This window comes from Elephas maximus, chromosome 3 (assembly GCF_024166365.1).
Source record: "Elephas maximus indicus isolate mEleMax1 chromosome 3, mEleMax1 primary haplotype, whole genome shotgun sequence".
Classification (NCBI taxonomy): Eukaryota; Metazoa; Chordata; class Mammalia; order Proboscidea; family Elephantidae; genus Elephas; species Elephas maximus.
The window spans coordinates 159,733,484-159,751,370 of record NC_064821.1 but is presented as its reverse complement, the minus strand read 5'-3'; the positions used below and the strand labels follow the sequence as shown (position 1 = coordinate 159,751,370).

The 17,887-nt window shown below is 45.2% G+C and overlaps 1 protein-coding gene across 18 annotated transcripts in view; it reads right to left on the bottom strand.

The window, feature by feature from the left end:
• Window positions 1-3,996: 3,996 nt before the first annotated feature.
• Window positions 3,997-17,887, bottom strand: part of LOC126073344 (myomegalin) — a 254,478-nt gene continuing 240,587 nt past the window's right edge. For 8 of the 18 annotated variants that reach the window (XM_049879933.1, XM_049879940.1, XM_049879934.1 and 5 more), the window contains 10 exons: window positions 17,673-17,792; window positions 16,092-16,281; window positions 15,148-15,272; window positions 12,628-12,867; window positions 10,369-10,482; window positions 9,576-9,802; window positions 8,455-8,598; window positions 7,071-7,209; window positions 6,738-6,784; window positions 4,996-5,145 (listed from right to left, as the gene is read on the bottom strand). In XM_049879933.1, coding sequence (XP_049735890.1) covers window positions 5,104-5,145; window positions 6,738-6,784; window positions 7,071-7,209; window positions 8,455-8,598; window positions 9,576-9,802; window positions 10,369-10,482; window positions 12,628-12,867; window positions 15,148-15,272; window positions 16,092-16,281; window positions 17,673-17,792 — 1,388 coding nt within the window. In that variant the 3' untranslated portion in view covers window positions 4,996-5,103. Of the gene's footprint in view, window positions 5,146-5,789; window positions 5,842-6,737; window positions 6,785-7,070; window positions 7,210-8,454; window positions 8,599-9,575; window positions 9,803-10,368; window positions 10,483-12,627; window positions 12,868-15,147; window positions 15,273-16,091; window positions 16,282-17,672; window positions 17,793-17,887 lie in introns of all 18 variants that reach the window. The other 10 variants (XM_049879935.1, XM_049879936.1, XM_049879937.1 and 7 more) reach the window with 5 other exon arrangements.

The following is a 17,887-nucleotide window of genomic DNA, read 5'->3' as shown; positions in this document are numbered from 1 at the left end:
GTAATACAAGATGGAGAAAGATGCATAAAATGTAACCGTACAGCTTAATAAATTGTTACAAATTAACATACAGCCCACACCAAAATCAATACCTAGAATATTACTAGCTCCCTGGAAGCCTCCCAGACTCCTGATCATTCCCTCCCAGCCCTTAGCAATTATCACTATTTGATTTTCATGGGGTTCAGTTCCTTACTTTAATTTGTAGTTTTCTGCTTATTATGCATTCCTAATGGGATCAAGAGGCAGTCGTTCGAACAAAACAAGGGGATACTGCATGGTTTAAAGTCAGGAAAGTGTGCATCAGGGTTGTATTCTTTCACCCTATCTATCCAATCTGTATGCTGCACAAATAATCTGAGAAGCTAGACTATTGAAGAAGAAGGGGGATTGGTGGAAGACTCATTAACCAATCTGTGTTACGCAGATGACACAACCTTGCTTGCTGAAAGTGAAGAGGATTGGAAGCACTTACTAACGAAGATCAAAGACTACAGCCTTCAGTACAGATTACACCTCAACATAAAGAAAACAAAAATACCCACAACTGGACCAATAAGCAACATCATGACAAATGAAGAAAAGATTGAAGTTGTTAAGGATTTCATTTTACTTGGACCCATGGAGGCAGCAGTCAAGAAATCAAACAATTGCATTGCATCAGGCAAATTTGCTGCAAAGGACCTTTTTAAAGTATTAAAAAGTAAAGATGTCACCTTGAAGACCAAGGTGTGCCTGACCCAAGCCATGGTGTTTTCAATTGCCTCATATGCATGCAAAACTAGACAATGAATAAGAAAGACCAAAGAAGAATTGACACTTTTAAATTATGGTGTTGGTGAAGACTATCGAATATAACCATGAATGGCCAAAAAAATGAACAAATCTGTCTTGGAAGAAGTACAGCCAGAATGCTCCTTAGATGCAAGGATGGCGAGACTACAATTCAATACTTTGTTCATGTTATTAGGAGGGATTGGTCCCTGGAGAAGGACATCATGTTTGGTAAAGCAGAAGGTCAGCGAAAAAGAGGAAGGCCCTCAATGAGATGGACTGACACAGTGGCCGCAACAATGTACTCAAGCATAACAGCGATTGTGAGTATGGCAAGGGACCGGGCAGTGTTTTGTTCTGTTGTACATAGGGTCGCTATGAGTTGGAACTGACTGAACGGCACCTAACAACAACAACGGGCCTGGGTTTTAACCTGTAATCACACAGACTATATTCCTATACAGCTGGTTTTTTCACCCCAAATTATGGATTGAATAGTCATCGCTGATTCATCTATTTTCATTGCTAATAAATTACACTGAAATTTGTTTATAAGAAGCCCCGGTGTTGCAGTGGTTAAGTGCTGGGCTACTAATTGAAAGGCTGACCGTTGGACCCTGCCAGCTGCTCCATGGGAGAAACATGTGGCAGTCCATTCTGTAAAGATTACATACAGCCTTGGAAACCCTATGGTGCAGTTCTACTGTCCTACAGGGTCACTACGAGTGGGAATTGACTTGATGGCAACGGGTTTGTCAGAGGTTAACGGGATCCCAGATGCACTGTCTCTACTGCTGCATTCCCTTCCTCACAGAGAGCTCCTCACTTCTGAGGTGATTTCTGCAATCAAACATACATAGCCTTTGGAGAAAACAACCCTCACATCTTAAACAAACAAAAAAACTAAACACACTAGTACTTGTGCAAGCCTATGACCATCAACAGAGCATTTCTAGAGTTCTCATTTCGGCCTTGTCCTGATTTGCTAGTCTAGGTTGTGCCTTGAAGTAGAAACCTGCCTCAATTTTACTAAACAATGTTGAAATTCGAGAAGACACTTTCTTAGTTCCACTATTAGTTGGCACCTGAGTTAACAGTGTTGTGGTAGGCAGAATAATGGGCCTGCTCCACAAGATATCTGCCTCATAATCTCTGGAATCTGTGATTACATAGCAAAAATGAATCTGCAGATGTGATTAAATTAAAGACCTTGAGATGGGGAGATTGTCCTGGATTATCTGGGTGGGACCAATGAAATCATAAGGGCCCTTAACTATGGAACCCACTGCTGTCGAGTTGATTAGGACTCATATCTACCCCACAGGGTTTCCAAGGCTGTAAATCTCTGCAGAAGCAAACTGCCACATCTTTCTTCCCTGGAGCCATGGGTGGTTTTGAACTGCCAACCTTTCAGTTAGCAGTCAACAGCTTTAACCAGTGCACTGGTGGAAGATGGAGGCAAAAATCGAGGCCAGAGTGATGAAATGTCAGGATTTCATCTGCTGTTCTGGTTTTAAAGATGGCGGAAGGAAGCCAGAAGCCAAGGAATGTGGGCAGCCTCTAGACACCAGAGAAGGCAAGGAAACAGATTCTCCCTAGAGCCTCCAGAATGTAAGGCAGACCTGCTGACACACTGATTTTGGTTCAGCGAGATGAGACAATAAGTAAGTGTTGTTTTAAGCCAATAAGTTTGTGGTAATTTGTCAGGGCAACAATAGAAACCGATACAAGTGTCTAGGTCATTCACTTTTGCAATAATAACATCCAAGGGAAATAATAAACCCTGCACAAATGTTGTGAGACTTGGGCTGACAAGCCAGGTAGTGTTTTTATATGTTTACTTAAAGGTGTTCCCTTAGGTACCTGCCATTCTTTCTCCTTTATTCCTTCCATAGGATCTCCCTGTCTTCTCTGCACAGGGCTTGGCATGGTTCTTATTTGAATTATGGTAAATTAGAAGACATTGGTTGTCATACAGCCAGATGTATTTTTTTTTTTTGAAGAATGAGCTCTGTTTCTGTCACAAAGAGGGAAAGAATATAATTTACAAAATGTCATATATTGGAGAATTCTCCTCCCAAAGATGATTTTTGTAACCATTTTTATTAATGCACAGCGCTACTTTTAAACATTTCACGAAAGGCGGGTGGAACGCAAGGATGGCTTTTAAGATTTTTCCTGAAAAGTTATTTGCGACTAGATCCTGAGGGGATCTGAGACTTATATGATGTGATTATGTTGTAGCTTTCATAAATGTCTGTAGTTAATAAAATGATTTTCATAGAATATTTGAGTTGTCCATGGAAACTGATTATGTTAGCAGGGCTCCAAACCCTAGCAACACAGGGATGAAGAATTTCTGGAATACTTGACCCAGAGGGCAAGGAGTCCTTAAATTTTGCTGCTTCCTCATTAAATAATAGCTCAATGGTCTATTTTCTGTTTCTGCCAGTGAGCTCTATATTTGACAGCCAAAGGCATTCACAGAAATAACCAACTGAACGTAAAAGCAGGTGTTGAGTTTTCTCTATCTCACTGGTAAAGTAGGGTTGGTGGTGGTGGTAACTGTGCTTGGTTTTGTTTCTAATGTTGTTTGTTTTTTAGCTGTTTCTAGGAAATAATTATGGACTGGTAGCTTTATTTTAATTCTGAAAGGCAAAAGAACATAAGTAAGCACTTTTCCCACGAAATATTTTAAGCTCTTGATATCATCATTTATGGAATGATCATTATGTACACTTTCAATAAAAGTTTCTTAGTTAAGGTTAAGCAAACTTATTTACAGTTTTTTCTATGTCATAGAATAATGTTTTGATCTGTGTAAGAATAACCTGGGTTGCTTATATAAAATATACAGATTCTATGGCCCCAGGCCAACTAAATCTCTTGGGCTTGAAGCCCAGGAAGTAGCTTCTCCAACCTCCACAGCTGTCTCCACAGTTGCCCTAGAGTGAATTCTGACTCATGGGGACCCAGTGTGTGTCAGAGTAGAACTGTGCTCCGTAGAGTTTTCAATGGTTAAATATTTTGGAAGTAGATCACCAGGCCTTTCTTCCAAGGCACCTCTGGGTGGATGAGAACCTCCAACTCTTGGTTAGCAGCTCCCCACAGCTTTCCAAGGCATACCAAATTTAAGAACCACTCCTCTATATTTTTAGTCTAGGAATTCTTACAAAATGACAAAGACGGAAGCACTTATTTTCTTAAACTTACACTTCAAGCATTAGACTGTGAGCTTCTTAACAACAGTTTGTCTTGTTCCTATCACTCAGCCCAGGGACTGGCGCAGAAACAAAGCCAAGTGGAGAAAAACTAGTTCTTTATACACATTTTGCTTTAATAGTCACCAAAACACTGTTTTACTTCCTCTTACCGACCCTGTCCACCAGTTATGTTAACCTTCAACACATCACTATAGCAACATATATAAATACCTATCATACATTTATACATCCATCCACAAATCCTACAAACACTGTGAAGACACAAACTGACTTTAGCACAACTGGGGCCTCTCATCTGCCTCTTAAAATGGGCATAGGTTTGCTTTCCGCAAGACTTTGAATGGGCTTGTTCTGGCCATCGGTGCCCAGTTTCGCCAAGGGAAGCTGGGATGGCAGAAGGGAACAGCATATTTAGAGTATGGTCAGTACAGTCTGGAGATCATAAAGAAAAGAAATAGCAGGTACTGTGCTCAGCATGAGATGGCCTCTGGGAAGTCACTGCTTTCCCTGCAGGCTCTCAGAGCACTGAGGTGCTGGCTGAGCCCATCCTGACTGTGACCCAACTGAGCAGGCCCAGGGGGGTGTGGGATGAGGGAGGGGCTCACGCAGCCTCTGCCAACCCTTGTCCATCGGCCCCACTGCTCAGTACTGTGCTTTCAGGACTGCCCGAGGATCTCTGATGCTGGGACACACGACCCATCAGAGGAAGCAGGATGCTATTTCCCCTGAGTGGAGCATCTGAGGATAGGTGCTGAGGAGACAAACTTGTGCTGTAGCTCATTCCAAATGCCGCTGAGGCTGTTTAGAAGCAGTGTCACAAGGTCCGGCATGCATACTAGGTGTGTCTGGCTTCGTGCTGGGCCAGGTGCTCTTGGCTATTGGTTGATAGTATTCCTTAACTGCAGAGAAGACTTCCAGCCATCTCCTGTCCCACCAAGACACATCTCTGACTTCTTCTGGACCCTCCAGGAGGGTCTGCAGGAATGGGGCCCAGGCCGCCCGCAGTAGATAGGTAGCTGTGCAAAAGGGGGGCAGGCCCATCCCTCCTGCTGTTTTAAGGACCTCTGGTGGCTTCGCTTCTTGCATGGCTCCTGGAAGGCAAAGGTCACGAGACTGGAGTGCAGGGCAGAGCCCGTAGGGATTTCACCTGGAGGCAGAAGAGAGAGCATCACAGTGAGAATCTATGGTCAGGCCTTGCTGAGGACTGTTGAGCTGCAGTGAGTGCTGAGTGGCGACAGGGCCAGGAGCATGGTGAGAGCCAGTTAGGAGGATGAGCTCAGGAGATGCGCTGCAGTCTGGAGGGGCTACTGGTGCCCCCAGGTTAGAGGAAGAGCCTCCCCCGCCTCGTGCTCAAAGCCGCTGCAAACTAGAGGGCTGCATCCCACCACTGCCTCTTCAGGGGCCAGTCCACTTTGTCTGAACCAAAATGGCAGCCTTTGTCACACCCCAGGAACAGAAGTGCTAAGCATGAAACATGCACATGGGAAACAAGCCTGTTGTGGGGAAGAAGAAGACATTTTGCAAGGAAATCCCTTCATTAAGTTTATGTCCGAGTTACCTTCTCAAGGAGAGGGAGGGGCCAAGTCAGCAAGGCCTCAGAGATCATCTAAGTCTAGTTCCACCCTTTACCGGTGGGGGGCCGCAGACTCACAGCGGTGATGGGGCCAGCCAAAGCCACACAGCCAGTTAGTGACCAACCTGGGGTTGGAACCCAGGCCTCAGACCCTTTCCATGGTCTTATGAAAGTAGGGAGGAGAGCTTCCCAGCTGGGACTTGAGGCTGTTGGGTTACCTTTGCTGGGACAGGAATAAGGCTTTACAGAAGAAATCTTGTAAGTGTTCTTCTAAAGAGGCTCAGGAAAGAAAGGAATCATCAGAGAAAAATAAAAGGGAATTAGAGAAAAAGAAAAAGAAAAGGCAGCCTTAAATCACGGCCCAACCTATTTTCACACTGAGGACATCAATAATCTTGCAGGTTATAATTTAGAAACATTTCTAGGAATATGCTCAATGGCTTATAGCAAAGCTTTGAACCTAAGTTAACAGTTGTAGTTTCTGGGTTTTAAGCTATTTCATGTACCTCAGGTTTTCTTCAAAATATTTACTATGGAATGACTAAGATGTCTTAAGTAAATGTAGGGAATGTCTGGCATACATGTAAAATCTTTCCCCTTGAGATTCAGTTTTGTTTTGTTTTTTAATAAAATTCTTTTTGATCAATAAGACCCAAGGGCCCTCTTATCTGATGTTTCTTAAAGAAAAACAAATAATAAAATCAAATTGTGGGTCTCAACTCAATAGTGCACAGTGAAATCGATTTATTAGGTGGCACGGTGTTTTTAATTTTTCATACGGTAGCACAGGAAACGCCAGAACACATAATGGGCTCTGGACCTCTTTGCTGATAGCAAATTCACAGGTTGACTCCTCTCTGTCCTCTGCCCTCAAGTATCAACTGAAGTGCATTTCTCCCATCTCCTGACTTGGCATAAAGATGGCAAAATTAGAACAGAAAGAAGAGAAGATGATGACCATGCGAGAGTGGATAAAAATGTCAGGGGAGGGAGCTGACTCAGGGGAAGATGGAAAGGGAAACCGGAAGAATGCTTGTCGAGGACCTAGAAATGACCAAAAATCCCCTGGAAGGTCATAGCAGGCACAGGACCACCTGCAGCCTCTGATGATTGATGGTGATGGTTTGTGTGGCTCTGTGGCTCTGACTGGGGCATAGTTTCCTTACCTCTAAATTAGTCCTTGCCTTCTTCAAAACATCGTGTGTCCTGGTCACTGAAACAACAAAACAGCCCAACAAAACAGAAATTACCAGCTGGACCCACACTTGCTTTGCCAGGTGTTTTCTAAAGTATTTCTTTTTGGCCACTTGGCCTGGGGGTCTCTTGCTATCCCTGATCCTCCCTGCCCTCTGCACCCACAATTACTGATGGCATAGGGGGTTCAGGGACATCACACCAGCTTCCCCTCTCCTGAAACCCCCCAGCCCCTCTGGTCACTGTTCCTCAGCAGCACAAGTGGGGAGTCTAGAAGATCACCTCCCCTGGCTCTGGGTACCTACGCTGGCTGAAGATAAACTGCTCCAGGCTCTCTTTCTGCTGGTTGGCAGTCTTCAGCTGCTCAGTTGTGCTCTGAAGGAGGCTCTCATGTTTGGAGAGTTTGGTTCTCAGTTCCAGAAGTTCCCTTTTCAGTGACTCTCCCTGGGGAACAAGGACAGGCTCTCCATCAAAGGTCAGAAGCCTAAAGCACCCCATGCTTTCTGGCTCTTTACAATCCAAAGTAGGATTTCCCAATCTTCTCAACTTTTTCGGAACTGGATTTCCTCCATTAGAGCCTGGAAGCCCTCTAGCTGGTGACAACTTAGGATGAGGACATTGGGGAATATTGAAAGCCTGGAAGGCCCCATGTGGATTGGCACAGGTCTGTACTCCTGCTGACCCCAAGCCAGGACTGAAACTCCCAGCTGTGAACAACAGCTCAGCTTTAGCCCTGACATCAGTTACAGTACTCCCGCACACAAATAAAACTTGGTAGCTCAGGGATATTATGCCTGACCTGAGAAGAGCTTGTAACTTTATAAATATTTCTGCCAACCTGAAGATGGCAAAGGCCTCATCCCTGGAATTAGCATAGTTGGGTCCCCTAATTTCTCTGAGACATAAATCTGGAGTTAGAACACCTGGGGTGGGGTTCTGGAATGGGCCTACTGAAGGCTCTGCCAATCAGAGAGCCAGCCTGGAATCTGAGAAGACCCTGAGAGGGCTGACTTCCCAGGCCAGGCCAGGCCAGGCCAGGCCAGACATGCACATTTAAGTGATATGTTGGGATTCCAGTGGGGGGTTACAGGAGGCTGCTAGTCTCTTGTTGACATGATGACATTCTGGGATCATGTTTGACTATTGCAGACCTGAGGGTTGGGGGAAGGAGGTGATGAAGATTTAACCCAAAAACCCATTGCCATCGAGTCGATTCCGACTCATAGTGACCCTATAGGACAGAGTAGAACTGCCCGATAGAGTTTCCACGGAGCACCTGGTGGATTCGAACTGCCGACCTTTGGGTTAGCAGCCATAGCACTTAACCACCACGCCACCAGAGTTTCTGAAGATTTAACACGTCCCTCTTTTAATTTTAGCTCAGCCAAATTCTGGAGAGTTAAAGATTGCCAGGGTTATTATGTCTCTGCCTTCTCCACATCTTTTCCTTTTCCTCGTTGATTTCATGTCCCAGGGTCAGGGGCTGGGAGGAGAAGGGGTGTAGTCAGAGCTGCACTGAGCATAACCTCCATGGGTCACAGGTCTCCCTTAAGGATGCTCCCCTAAGGCCTGTTTCTCCCAGATCACCTTTCAGCTCTTGATCCTCAGGAATGCTGTGGGACTGAGGAGAGAGAACGATATCAGGAGGCAGAAAAGCTGGGCTCGAACCCAGAAACACTGGCCTCTTACCGCTTTGCCAGGCTGAGCAGAGTTGCGGATATCTGGCAAGGCCGCTCGCCAGAACATGGTGAGGAGGGAGGCAGACTCCTCCAGGGTGTGGTGCAGGGCGCAGGTGCTGCTGCGAAGCTCATGGGCACGCTCACTGCTGAGCACCTAAACGGGAGGAGTAGATGTACACATCTGCGCTGAGAGCTCACCCTTTCTCGTCTTTTGTTCCCCCTCCCGCTCCCAGCACAGGGCCGAAGCTTCCTTGGTGGGTGAGGTGCAGCACATGGGTATTCCCAGGGCCCAGGATCCACAGCAGCGGTGATCTCCTACTTGAAACAATTCATTTGACTCCAGCTTTCTCCCACACTCTCTTTAAGTTTCCTACTAGCAGCTCGAGGCTATCAAGTCTAAGATCCCCATATTTTTTTTTGCACCGGCCTCCCTTTTTCTTCTCTAAATCACACCTTTTGCTTTGACTGAGCTGAACCATTTGTGCCTCTGAGGACTGAGGTGCTGCCGCTTTCCCCGCATGCCATCCTCCACCTAGAGAACCTACTTGGCTTTAAAACCCATCCCCTGGTGACGTCCTCTGTGAAACTGTACCGTTCCTTCCCTGGTGTAAATGACCACATCTGCATTTGTGCCTTCACAACACAGAGGCGACTTCTAACACTATGCCTGTAGTACCTTACTGTGCTCACTTACGTGGGTGTGCATCTTCCCCTCTAGTGTGGTGTCTACCTGGAGGCAGGAGCTGTCCCTGAGCATTTGAGCCTCTCTCATGGCTCCAACAGCACAGTAATTGGTGGCTGGTCTCTCTCACAGGGGTGCACTCTGAGAATCTGTGCTAACAGGGGTGCACTCTGAGAATCCCGCCCCTGCTCAGGCTGAACAAACAGATGCCATGGCTGCCAGGCTAATTTCTTGTGATACTGAGGGGAAATTTCAAGTTGGCTCCACCTGGACCAGAGCGGGGTTTTCAGTGAAACAGGAGGTAGAGAAGAAAGGGTTGGCTGGGTTAAACAAATGAACCCTCAGGTGTTGGAAGATGTAGAGGATGAAAAAAATAGTGGGAGAAGGAGCTAAAATCAGACGTAAGGGCAACCCAAAAAAGTGTAGCTAAGAGCCTCAGATGGGGTTACCTCTGTGCCTTGAGCTTCAAGGCCAGGGAAGTTGCATGCTGATCTCAGGAGAGACACTATCTTTTTGACCAGCAGTTTGCCCTCTCCAATCTGCTGTCTCAGGGCACTATAGTCATCGATGTGGCCAATGACATGGCGACCATGCTTATTGGCAAAGGAGCCATCAGTAGCATCACCCTCCAGCTTGGGAGGGTTCTTCATGACTGGAGAAGCATGTGGGCCCAGCTCTGAAAAAGAAAACCACAGCAAAACAGAATCCAGTGTTATCTGTAAACATATCCTCAGTTTACTTCAAGCCAAAAGAGATATCAAATGATAGAGGCTGCCAGGAATAAGAAAGGCAGTCTTGGAAACTACAAGGGTAGGCTGAAATCCATAGAGATATTTTGGTTTTTATATTTTTATTCTTTCTTACATTATCTCGTAATGGTAAAATAGCTAGGATGTGATTATATCCTTACTGAGAAATGAAATATTCACCCAAAGTATTATTAGTAGATAATGATTTTCAGATAGAGAATATACAGATAAATTATTCAAGCTGGATACAGAGGGCACGATCAAGAATGGAGGGACGACAGTGCTATGAAGCAAAGCTGAGCAGTAGGAAAATCACAGGAGGAAGAATAATAACCCACAAAGATCGCCACATAAGGTACGATGTAGGGCTAACAGCCTTGGGGCACACGGAGAAGAATCTCTAAATTCAGACAATACGTACACAAACAACCAAGGGTTGCTTGTATTACTGTTTACATCATCAGTTCCTGAGTCCTTCACTTCCCATATTTACCGTTTGTCCTACTGAAGACAGAGGTCTCTGAGCCAAGGGCAGAGGAAGAGCTGGGAAAGACCAGAGCCGGAGAACTCATGCCGACATCCCGAACCGGAGGGGAAGACATTGAATCTATGGAGTGAAGACCATGGTCATTGTCAGGAGCCCTGAAGCACACTGCCCACCAAACACACGGACAGCCTCGTCTTCCCTGTCGAAGGCAGCATGGCTCACCTCTTACATGAGTATCACCCATATACCATAATCAGAAGCAATAGCAAATGAATCCTTTAGTTTGGTATGTTTCATTCTTCAGAGCAAACAAATGTTGCTTTAATTGAAAGGTATTCCATGAGAAAGCAAATCCTAGTTTGATAAATTACAGGTGTATTTTTCTAAAGCCAGTTCTGAATATCATTTTGCATGTAGTGTCTAATACAATGCCTTGTGACTAAATATAAATATGCATAAATATACATGCTATATGTGTTAAAAATGTTGAATCTAAAAATGAATGGATATATAGGGGATGAAATTAAATATTCTACCACTCTTCTGGTGAGCTGACTAGAAACAACTTGGCAGTATGAGAAGAAATGCAGACAGAAGTGTTGGTGAAGACCAGGAAGAAATCCCACAGTGGAGGAATGGCAAAACATCACAAAGATGATAAGAACTATCCTGCTCGGGTAAATATGGCCTGGAGTCCGGTTTCCTGCTCAGGCTTCTATGTGAGTAAGAAGGAGGAGCAGTGACTGAGCCAATGGGGCTGAGTCTTGGCTTGCGTCATGGGAAACCTGGGTAGCGGGAAGAGAAGATGTAACGGAACACTACATCCATCACAGCTCCACTATGTAGAGCAGACCATGCACCTGATGAGTGCGAGTGGTTTCTACTTGCCAGGCACTATGCTGGGACTCATAGCAACATGATCACGTGAGGATCACCTTCATGTGACAGATAAGTCATTGTCTCAGAAATGATCATCTAATAGAGCCAGAGAAGAACAAAGATTAACATGGCCCAGGAAAAGCAGGCATGGCAGAAGTGGTCTCTGATTAGAATAAAATAAAGGATAAGGCCATGGAGATAAGTGGATATGGTGAATTAATGGTGCATTAAAAGAAAAGAAAAGAAGAGGAGGAAGAAATGGAATGTGGAAGGGACTGGGGTTTGGGAAGAGTATTAGTATTCACACTGAAACTTGGGGAAGTGAGACTGAAGAGGCATGTTGAGAAGAGAGGGAGAGAACTAGATAAACATGCCCATCTGAACAGACAGGCAGGGGAAGGGCAGAAGAAGGGGATGACTCTCCCCTGGAATAAAGGTGCCCGCCAGCCAGTACTCTCCCACCAATACTGTCCTGATCTCCCCAGGTACAGGAACATGTTGCCACACAGCTGGGTGTCTTATACATTAGGGAAAGGGAACCCAGGCTAGAGACTATAAGCAGCTCAGCAACACTGAGACAGAGCATGGCAAGATGGAAGGAACACAGACTGGAAATCAGAAACCTGGTTCTAATTCTGGTTCTCTCCCTGACTCCCTTAAACCTTAGCAGGTCAGTTAAGGTCTCAATGCCTAAGTTTTCTCATGTGAAATACAGAGATAGAACTTGCCCTGTCTCAGATGAAATTATATCTTGGAAAATACTCAGTTAATTTTAAAGCACTACACGAATACAAGGAATAGATATTTGTATCTACAGCTGTTAATTATTGAACAATTCTTATTGTGACAGGCACTTTTTTAATTTAATGCTGCAAATAACCATACAGTAAGCCAGTTGCCTTTGAGTCAGTTCAGACTCATGGTGACCCCATGTGTGTCAGAATAGAACCTTGCCCCATAGGGTTTTCAATGGCTGATTTTTCAGAAGTAGAATGCCACGCCTTTCTTCTGAGGCACCTCTTGGTAGACTTGAACCTCCAATCTTACAGGTGACAACCAAGCACGTTAAACATTTGCACAACCCAGGGACTCCAACAACCATCCAAGGTATATATTATTATTTTCATCTAAGAGATGTGGAAATCAAGGCTTAAATACCTGAGAGTTTAAACAACTTGCCCAAAGCAAACAACCTGTAAGTGGCCCCAGAATGTGGAGCCAGGCCTGGCCCTAGGTCCCAAGCCCTCATTCAATGTGCTGTATTAAAGCATCTCTGATTTCAACCTGTTCCAAGAGCACAGGAGAGGCAAGATTGTCCCTTCCACCTTAGACATCCTGGTGACGTGCCCTTGGCCAAGTGCTTCCTAATTCCTTTTTCCTTCCTACCTTGGAAAAGTGGCTGCTTGTCCCCAGAGTCCGTATTGGCTGGGAAGTTCTGGGTAACAGAGGAGGGGCTGAGGTTGGCTTTGCGTGCACCACCATCCAACTGCTGTTCCAGCTGTAGACGTAGGCAATTGTTCACCTGAATGCTCTCCTCCAGCTGCCCTCTCAAAGCTCGTACCTCTGCCACCAGGTGGCTCAAGTCACTGCTCAAGGGGACTTGGTGACAGGCATCCCAGTTATAACCTGAAAGAAGAGGAGGGGCCTGGTAGCACCAATCCAAGTACATCCAAGCACTTGTCAGAACACACCTCTCTGCCTTCTCTCTCTTCTGGTGACCTCCCTATATTCTCACACACAACGGCAACCCATCTGTGATGGAAATATCAGGTTTCCTGTGAGGGTCCCGAGGCACACTCAGACAGCAAGCACCCAGGTGGGAGTTTCCTTGAAGTTCCACGCCCACATGCATCCAGAGGGCAGGTGGTTGGCAGAGTAGGTAACGGTCTTATTTCATCTCAATATTAACCTTAGTCCTATAGGCTAGAGAGCAGGTCTTCCCAGCAGGAGGTCAGCATTGGACTAGAAATGGATAGGGACTGAGAGGAAGGAGATTTTGTGTGTGTGTGTGTGTGTGTGTGTGTTTTAAGTGAAAGTTTATGATTCAAGTCAGTTTCTCGTACACACGTGGTTATGTGATCCTAGTTGCTCTCCCTATAATGTGACAGCACATTCCTCCCTCTACCTTGTATTTCCCGAGTCCATTCAACCAGCTCCTGTCCCCCTCTGCCTTCTCATCTCGCCTCTGGACAGGAGCTGCCCACTTAGTCTCACGTGTCTACTTGAGCTAAAAAGCACACTCCTCACCAGTATCATTTCATGTCTTATAGTCCAGTCTAATCTTTATCTGAAAAGTTGGCTTCAGAAATGGTTTTAGTGCTGGGTTAACAGAGAGTCCAGGGACCATGTTCTCTGGGGTCCCTCCAGTCTCAGTCAGACCATTAAGTCTAGGCTTTTTACTAGAATTTGATTTCTGCACCCCACTTTTCTCCTGCTCCATTAAGGACTCTCTGTTGTGTTCCCAGTCAGGGCCGTCATTGCTGGTAGCCAGGCACCACCTAGATCTTCTGATCTCAGGCTGATGGAGTTTCTGGTTTATGTGGCCCTTTCTGTGTCTTGGGCTCATATTTTCCTTTTGTCTTTAGTGTTCTTCATTCAGGGGAAGGAGATTTGATAATCACCGCACTCAGGAATCAAAGAGGAGAAGGAGGAGGAGGCATCAGGCCTATTGGGAGCATGTAAGAATAGAGGTGGCACTGTAGGCCAGGGTCATAATGATGTGAATTTTTCAACTTCCCCCATGTGTTTTACCCCCACGTAGCACACACAGTCTATTTCTACATAGTGAGTGATACATACACTGAAGAAATATTCTACAAGGCCACAATCCCTTACCTTAAAGCCTTGGGGTCAAATGCATTTCAAAATGTAAAATTTGTTCTGGTTTTTAGCTAGGTAATAGGACACACATATAGTACATTACATAAAACAACCAGTTGCCTCTGGGGCCACAGCCCTTATTTAAACACATTAGTATTTCAGCAATGAAATATGCAAATGTTCTCACTAAGTGGGATAAATGAAGACTATGAATAGCCTTTCATCACTTCAGTTTTATCACAAAATGAATATATAAAAAAGCTTCTGATTCAGAGATCTTATTGGACTTTGGAATTAAAGACGAGGGATTATGGACCTTTAATGGTAGTAGCTTTGAAATGAATCTTAAATGACCCACAAAAGGGAGAACAGGCATGAAATGGGAGGTTATTCAGGATGAAGAAGGGGCTCCCAGGAGCTAACTCCAAAGTTCCATGATGCTCCTGCCTCTCTTTCATCCTCTAAATCCAAATTCTGGCTAAATTTTGCTTATTCTGTCTTGAAATGTTATTCACCTACTCATTCTCTTTATCTTCTCAATGGCACCTCATATGAGACTCTCTTCATTGAGTGCCCAGAATATCACTACTCAACCAAGAGGTTTCCCTGATTCAGATGTCTCTCAGTTCCAATATGTCCCACCACACACACCATATTAACGTTATGGTTTCATCAGGTCCAATTTTGCTTGAGAAAATATACTTATTTTCCATTGTCTACTATATAAAATGTAAACTTTCATCCTACCTTGTAGGCCTTCTACATACTAACAACTCTCTCTTCATCTAACTTGACCTCTCACAACTCCATGAGACAAAGCTTCTCCCATAGTCAGGCTGGTCTCCTCTCAACCCAGCACTCACCCTGTGTTTTAGCTTCTGTGCCTTTGTCCATAATCTACTCTCTCAACCTTGTGTGGCCCCTGTTTTTATTCAAGTTTCAGTTCACTTTCCCTTCAGCAAATTAGAGCTCTGTAGCTTTCCAAGATCTCTACAACCCTCAAGGGAAAAGCTTCTCTGGGCCCTAAGGGAGGACAGGATGTTAGTGGGGAGGGGACTGGGAGGTGGGAGGGAGAGGAACACATACCTTTCAAGCCCTTCTTGGAATTCCCATAAAGGGCCTCATAGATCTGTAGCTCAGACTGGAGGGATTGGAAGAGCTGCTGTTTCTCTTCACACTGTTGCTGTAGGAGGTTCAGTTTGTGCTGTAGCCTGTCAGGGAGAGGCAGGGGCCACTGAGCTGATGGCACAGCCCAGCCACACCAGGGCAAGAAGGTGGGAGTCAACCTTTGCATCATTGAGCGTTAGCCCTAGCTGTCAGCTCAGAGATCAGGAAGCCCATCTTTTTATTTTACAAATGGCTCAGAGAAGTAAAGTAACCTGCTCCAAGTCACACCATTAGCTAGTGGCAGAATAGACACACCAGCACAGTCTTCTTATTGCTGGCTGCCAGGTAGTTTTCAAGTTGACAAGTGTTATAAGACTTACACTGGGGGAGAAGCCTCACTGCAGGTTAGAGTTTTCCTAGCTTATGGTGAGAGTAATGGTGGGAACCATAAGAACGTTCTTTCTCTTGTTTCTGATATGCTGAAGCCTTCTCTAACAGGGTTTCACTCTCTCAACTTTGGAGTGAAAAGTTTTCTTAGTGAAATTCTTCCGTCCACTCAAAAGCAACAACAACAAAACAAACCCACTGTCATTGAGTTGATTCAGACTCATGGTGACCCCAGGTGTTACAGAGTAGAATTGCTCTATGGGGCTTTCTTGGCTATAATCTTTACAGGAGAAAATCATCAGGGCTTTCTTCCAAAGTACCACTGGTTAGGTTCGAATCACCAACCTTTGGGTTAGTAGTTGATCGCCACACCAGGGCAAGAAGGTGGGAGTCATCCAGTGATCTAAAACCACCCATAAATCAGAAATAGATGGGAAAATCAGGTTTTCTAAAGAGGCCATTGACTGTTTTGCCAATATCTCTTCTTCTAAATCTAAAAATGGGGCCACCTTCCCTATCAGTGGGCCCGCTCTGACCTGGAATCTTTCTCCTGGAGGGATAGCCGTTCCTCCCGGAAATGCAAGACCTCCTGCTGCTTCTCCTTCAAGTCCTCCAAAAGCTGCTGCCGTTCCACTTTCTGGTGCTCCAGCTCCATTTCCAGCTCTTGAAGCTGGGCTTGTGAGGACCGCAGAGCCTCCCTCAGGCATTCGGTTTCCTGGGAGTGCTCTGGAGGCCAAAACACAGGGGCATTTATATCATGGGCCAAAGGTCAGCAGGAAGATGTGCCCAAGCACATCTGTCCTGACAAACAGGAGGCAGGCAAAGAGGAGGGTCCTGTGTTGGTGGACCGAGACAGTGTTGGCTAGCTATATCCACACACCCTGGGGAATGGTGCTCCTCTACTTTGCAGTGCCCATGACCCTCTGATTTGACATGGCCTAACTTGCTCCCTAGGGAAAAAATTCTGTTTGCTAACACTCATCACTATCTAAGTGCTCACCTTCCATCTGTTTAATAACCCCTTCTTGAATTTTGCCAAAGATCAACATCAAGACTTCTCGTCTATAATTTTTAGAAGGTATTATTTTCATCATTGAGAAAATTGGGACATTTGCTCTTTTAGGGGCTTGCAGCAACTCTCTAATCATGATTTCTCAAAGATTATTGACAGGGACTCTGGGAATATGGTTTTAAGTTCTGTGAGTCCTCTGGAATGGAACTCACCTGGATGTGGCAAATGGTACTCATTTGAATCTCACCCTACCTTCTCACTTGCGAGATCTGCTCTATTCTTCCCAAGATTGTAGTGGTAGTTTAAGAGTCCTGCCTTCTCTCTTACCTATTAGCTTTAGTTCTCTTTCCCAAGCAGTGACCTTCCTCTCATCTTCTTACTCTGAGGTGACTAATTTAGAAATATCTCTTTATTTTCCTTTTCCACAAGCATTCTTTCATTCTGGGCTTAATTCTTTTCGATACTAATCTTAGTTTTTCATGGCTGTTCAAAAAATATTTGTAAATAAAAATAATTTGTTATTGATAATATATTGATTTGATCAATTCATTTAACACCAGGCTCTGCTGCCTCTCAGACCACACAGAAAATGGTGCCCACATGGATGCCCATTGAGTGGGGTTGGGAAAGCTCTGGAGGACATGTTGCTAGTGCCTCCAGATGAGAGAGATGCCCTGAGTGTATGAGTGAGGCTGTGGTGAGGAGGCACAGAGATGAAGAGCTGCAGTAACGTGCAGAGAAACTTGAGAGGGAATACTGGCATTGTCTTTCCTTCCTTTCCTGGTTCCAAATCAGTGGTGAGTGGAGAGAAGCAGAACTGACACCAAACTGGTATCCAGTTAGACAGTGACTCTGGATCTGCAGTGAAGTGTGTATGGAAACGATGGATTATATAGAGCTATTTGGTCCTGAAACCTTGGAGTCTAAGGACCCATGGTTGGGACCTCTCAGGAAATAGCCCTTTCTAGACTGAGAATAACTATGGGAATTTTGGGTTGGTGGGTCTGGACATCTTCTTCTCTTTGCTTCTCTCATTGGTAATTGGTGTGGACGGGGAAAATAGGGGTTAGGGAGTGGCCACGGTCTGTGGTGTTTTACCACCTACCTCGGGAAACATGACTCAGCTGAGCCTGAAGACTCCGGTTTTCTTCCCTGAGGACCCTGTTCTCATTGTAGAGCTGAGGTATGGAGTCGAGGCCCTGACTGCAGAAGTTAGTGGAGGATCCTGTCCCAGAAAATGCAATCAGGCAAGTTACACATTTGGGTGAGAGATGCTTTCAGGAATTTCCCATTATGTTGTTCCCAAAGGTACTGTCACAC